At 37.2% G+C, this 5,495-nt stretch overlaps 1 protein-coding gene across 5 annotated transcripts; it reads left to right on the top strand.

Annotated features, from left to right (window-relative positions):
- The first annotated feature begins 250 nt into the window (after positions 1-250).
- LOC122047247 (probable transcription factor KAN2) lies at positions 251-5,234 on the top strand. 5 transcript variants are annotated; one of them, XR_006130501.1, is made up of 7 exons: positions 254-1,048; positions 1,232-1,308; positions 1,384-1,429; positions 1,587-1,725; positions 2,587-2,650; positions 2,761-4,429; positions 4,772-5,234. XR_006130501.1 is itself a non-coding variant. In XM_042608406.1 (6 exons), the coding sequence occupies exons 1-6, from the start codon at positions 439-441 to the stop codon at positions 2,875-2,877; spliced, it is 1,047 nt and encodes a 348-aa protein (XP_042464340.1). In that variant the 5' UTR covers positions 251-438; the 3' UTR covers positions 2,878-5,234. The 5 variants fall into 5 exon arrangements, 4 of the variants coding, with proteins under 4 accessions (XP_042464340.1, XP_042464338.1, XP_042464339.1 ...); XM_042608406.1 differs by having other exon boundaries at positions 251-1,048; positions 2,590-2,650; positions 2,764-5,234; XM_042608404.1 differs by having other exon boundaries at positions 252-1,048; positions 2,590-2,650; positions 2,761-5,234.
- The last annotated feature ends 261 nt before the right edge of the window (positions 5,235-5,495 follow it).

Here is a 5,495-nt window from a genome sequence, read left to right as displayed (position 1 = left end):
AGAGTCAACTGCAAAACCAAACCAACAATAATATTCCCCTATTTACTGTCTTGATTTTCTTTTTTTTTGAAAAAAAAATAATAATCAATTATTTATTTTTTTACTTGTTTTTCAAATTAATACCATTAATAGTCAATTATTACACCTCTCACTGAAGTGTCGTTTTCTTCCTCAAAAAATATTAAATTCCACATTAATTATTTCTCACTCCACATTCTCCTCCTCCTCCTCCTCTTATATATTTTATCCTCTTCTTCCCCCCTCTCCTTTTCTTTACCTTCTTCCTCCTCAACCAACCACATCATTTCCTCCTTCTCCTCTGACTCCGATTAATTCTCCACCACCACATCGCAAACCCTAGAGCCCCAAATTCAAGACCTAAAAGACAGAGGTCAGAACAGAGGTTTGAGATCCGTCATCGGCGACGACGACTACAAAATGGAGCTTTTCCCTGACTTATCTCTCCAAATCAGCCCTCCAAGCTCCACCTCTCGATCTTCAACTCGGAAGAACCCTAATCTCATCGATCAGAGCTTTGAGCTAGAGTTTTGGAGAAGGCCACTACCCACCGCCGCCTCCGACCGCCGAGATGCAACTATAGATTTAGATCTCTCCTCGCCAAGCTCGAATAGTACTGCTAGTAGTAATTGTAAGCACCACAATCTCCGCCTTCACCCCTATTCTCACCTATTTCCTCACCGAAGAGGAGGAGTGGACGGTGGCGGAGGCGGCTGCGGCGGCGGTGGTGAAGGAGGAGGTTATGAAGATAGTAAGCCCATAAAGGGGATCCCTATCTACCACAACCCTCCACCTTCCTTTTCTCTCCTGGCTCTCCAACGCCGACCATTGTGCAAGGCCTCCTCGTCCTCCAGCAACTTCGCGTTCCCCTTCGCCGCCTCGCAATTAGGGTTCGCCCAGAGATCATCGGCGATGAGAATGCCCCTCATGATTACCAGGCGAGGCGGCGCTAGGGCACCGAGGATGCGGTGGACGACGAACCTCCACGCACGGTTCGCGCACGCGGTCGAGTTGCTCGGAGGCCACGAGAGTACGTACGATTATCATTCATATACTCGTCTTTTGTTTTTATACTTGTATATAATACTAGTATGTCTACCAATATACTGTATTCGATTATTATGAAATAATTATATTTAAAAGTCATTTTATTTTATGAGATAAAAAAATATTAATAAATTTCTTTTTGCATGAATAATAATGATAATAATAGGAGCGACGCCCAAATCAGTGTTGGAGCTCATGGATGTGAAGGATCTCACCTTGGCTCATGTCAAATCTCACTTGCAGGTAATTAAACATTAATAGTTGTTTATCGTATTGTTTATAGAAATTAATTAATCATGCATTTCTGTAAATTTGTAGATGTATCGAACTGTGAAGAACACTGACACGACAATAGTTTCTTCAGGTACTTTAAGATTAATGTAAAAAATATATATAGAGAGAGAGAGTTTCTTTTTTTTTTTCTCTCTCCAAGTGTTAGATATCCGCATTGTCTTCTTTGTGTTTTTCTTTAATTAATTCTTTTATTTGATTTTATTTTTTATTGTATAAATTAACTGTAGGGCAATCTGATGGATTTGAGAACGGGTTCAATGGAGAAATATGCGATGACAATTTGCCGGAAATTAATCCAAGCACGCAAAGAGTAAGAGCACATCATGGAGCCACTCATAATGACTTTGGGAGCAATAATTCATCGAGGTGATATATATTTTTTTTGTTAATTTATTATTATTTTTAATTCATTTAAAACAAGAAAAATAAATGTATGATTAATATATATATAATTGAGAAGTAGATATTTTTCAAATTTTGAAAAAATATCTTTGAAGATGGAATATAATAATGATTACGTATATGCATGCGATATATGTATATATATTTATGAATGGGAGCTTTTAAAACCAAATAAATACTACACAATTAATACTTAAATTGTTGATTTAGATTTACTCAATAATCCAATAAATACTTAGGCAAATAAATCCAAATGACTTGGGTATATATATAACTCTGTTCTTATTATTGCTCCTTTAAATACTTTACCATTGCACTATACCCGTGGGACATCCTGAGTATATATTGGACGATATATAAAGTTGTAAAAAATCATAAGTAATTTATTTTCATCCTTATTAATTAATTATTTAAATATGAAAAAAATGGAGAAAAAGAAATTGTGTTGGCAATGGCTTCTCAATGAAGCCATGGAGTGCACAATGATGAGGGTGGGAATTGCCTTCCCATGCCATGCTATCTCTTTAGCCCTTTAGCTTTCCACCATGGCTCTTCATAATTTAACTAAATATCGTAGCTTTAATTGTGAATCACTCACATGATTCATTTAATTTCAATGGTTCAAAAACCCTAAAAAGAACCAAAAGTGAGAAAGGTGTATCAATCTTATGCTAGCTTTTGGGGTGCTAATGTACATGTATTAGATGGATTTAACCTCCCTTAATGAAGAGGTAATCTAGGTTTTGTTCTATTGGTTTAGAATTAATTGTACGATTGGATTTAGTGGTACAAAACTAAAATTTTATGTGATGAACTTCTTTGTAGTAGGGGAGGCTCCTCCACTGGCTTTCCTAGTGATTCCACCACAACAAGTATGAAGTCATTTAAGGTAACAAATAAGTATATTTTTTCTCTTAGAAATTGATTATAGAAAGCAAACACTTTAAGTTAATTGATTTAGTTATATGTTATAAAGTTTCCATTATCACTTTTTTATAGAAGGGCGTGCAATCGAAAAGCTTGGAAATGTGTTCGGATTTGAACTCGTCATGTGTGTCAGAGACATTGAGCTCGAGCCAACCTAATCTCGAGTTCTCTTTAAGGGGGCCTCAATGACCTATTTAAAAGTGCAAAAGGAGCATTGCTCATGGCTAAATAAAGAGCTCAAAAGAAAGAGAGACAAGGAGACAATTGAACCAAAAGGCAGAGAGGAGGGGAAAGAAAAAGAGAAAAAGAAAGGGAGATTGTTTCTCTATGTACTGTATATTTCAACCCGAAACATTTTATCGTTAACCCTCAATATTATGCTACATGTGTGTCTTGAGAGGAAAGGGGCGATAAAGTTACCTCTCATGAATGTCTTGATGTGCTTTTTCTCCTCCTTTATATTCTCCCAAGAAAGGAAAAGGGAGACATGAGATACACATCTACAAATCGAAAATTGAAAGATGTATTCTATCTATAGATCAACAAGATCATCTAACAAAGTCTCTCTTCTCAAATGCATTTCCTTTTGTCATCGAAATCATATTCTTAATCAAAGTACGTACTCTTAGTTAGTGCATGCATTTCCTTAATATAATTCTATCGATCCCTTAAGTTTAATTATGACTTGGATTGATATATGCACAAGGCATGTTACGTTGATTAGTTGCTTTTAATCAGCAAGATTGAAACAAACTTACAAATCGCATGATCCGGGACAAAAAGGAGATTATGGCACAGCAAAATTCTGCTTTCTTCATGTGCTTGTGCTCCCTCACTTGCATGTATACATGTCAGAAACTTTAACAAGCCATCTCTGCCTTTTGATTGCTTTGTCCATAATGCATTGCTTTTGTTTCATAGGACACTGCTCCTGTTTCTTCCCCCACTTCCCTACCCCATGCCAAGAGCTGTCTCTCTCTATATTTTCACCCGACTAATTATGAAGATAAACCGTTTGACTCTCTAGTTTACTTACCGAGTAAATTTGAAACACAACTTCTGTATAATGGTTCTCTAATTATTCCTCTAAGTACTTTACTACTGTTCCACATCTATGTGGATAAAGTTGTTATATGGATTTAAATTTTTTTACATGTTGGTATAAAATCCTCCATTAAATTAAGTATTGATTAAATTTTGTTGGTACTGTTGTCTGACTAGCTAGTTCCTATTCAACATTCTTCTACACTGAAAATAAATGGTAAGAAAATCAAAACCAAAACTAATTAAGCAACTTAATTATTGATTCAAACAAAAGTTAAAAAAAAAAAATAAAGCAGGTAAAGGCATAACTGAAAGCATAAAGTTTCATGGATGAGATCAATTAAATGAAAATAAAGAATCCTTTCTTGCCTTTCATGGATGAGACCAATATTTACTGCACCTTTTAACACACTCTTTAGTTTCTCACATTTGTTTCTTTTTCTGACAGCACTAAAGTACATTTAACCCTTTTTTTTTGGTCTTTAGTTATAATTAACTTGCAAGCTATAATAAAACAATGACTAGTACAACGTATATATGTGACATTTATCTCACAATTACATTTAATTATCTCCCCCTTTTTCTTCGCTGGCAGCAGCTAAAGACAGAGACTTGCAGCAGCAACGTTAAGTCTGCTTTCTACTTCTCTCTCTTCTCTTTGGATTGGCACCAGAGCTGCTCTGCTCTGCTCAGCGAGGTGACCCATCCATCTTCTTGATGTATACATGTCTTTTGATATTATTATTTTCTTGTCAATTTTGTGTTACTACTCGCACTTGACTGAGAAAATTTATTTGTCAACCTTAAGAGGTTTCTGTTTGGTCAGCATTAAGTAGGGTTGGTCGGTCTCTTTGTCAAAGTGGTGATACTTTTGGCGTCCGAGTAGGTCAAAGTTCTCAGTTATCAAGTGAATGCAAACCTTGGCACAGGACAGTGAGGTCTCAGTGACCGAAGAGACTTTCACCACAATATATCAACTCGCTCATATTCTAAATGGTGTTTTAGAAAGGCCATAAACTTCTCTTTTTCAATGTTATAGTTAAAGACATTACTGGCCAACAAATAAACAGAGAGGAGAAAGAGACGTAGCAGGGAGGAACAGCACAAAGAATGGTACACAAGGGTCCCCTTGCTGGACCAGTAGAACACCTCGAGGACCAATGGAAGAGCAGTAATGAATGGAAAGCAGCCAAAGCAGTGACGCAGGAACCGAGGTGGTCAGGGAAAATCATATTGCACTCCATTCTTTATGATTGGAAGGATAGCAGAGCAAGAGCTGCCCGGGCACGCCGTCCCACGTAAACCCATGCATGCATGCATGAATGCAGCAGTGCCACAGTGACAGTGAATAGATATGTAACAAGAAAAGAAGAGAGGTGAAAGATAACCTAACGTGGAGCGACGCTGCCTTGAATACCGGGGGACGGGCGAGTGGTCGCCATCAACGCCCGTGGAGGAGAGGAGAGGAGCCGCCCGTGCTTCCCCTTTTGCTTCATCATCTGTGTTCTTGTAAAAAAAATTTAAGTGAAGGAAAAATAACATAATGAGTGGTCATGGGTATGGTGGCTTCATCTGTCTTCTCTTTCTTCAGCAGCAGCTGAAGCAGAACCAAAAGAGTAAATTTTAGAAAAGAAAAAGGAAGTCGCAGAGTAAATTTTTACAAAAGTTCAAACAATACTCACTCCTTTGTTCGTGAACGTTAGTCACGGAAAACACTGTGCAATTGATCTTTGTACGGTTGAAGGCTCAAAATCAAATGTGGT

The sequence above is a fragment of the Zingiber officinale genome, chromosome 2B (assembly GCF_018446385.1).
Source record: "Zingiber officinale cultivar Zhangliang chromosome 2B, Zo_v1.1, whole genome shotgun sequence".
NCBI classification, from domain to species: domain Eukaryota; kingdom Viridiplantae; phylum Streptophyta; class Magnoliopsida; order Zingiberales; family Zingiberaceae; genus Zingiber; species Zingiber officinale.
This window is presented reverse-complemented; position numbering and strand designations above follow the sequence as displayed.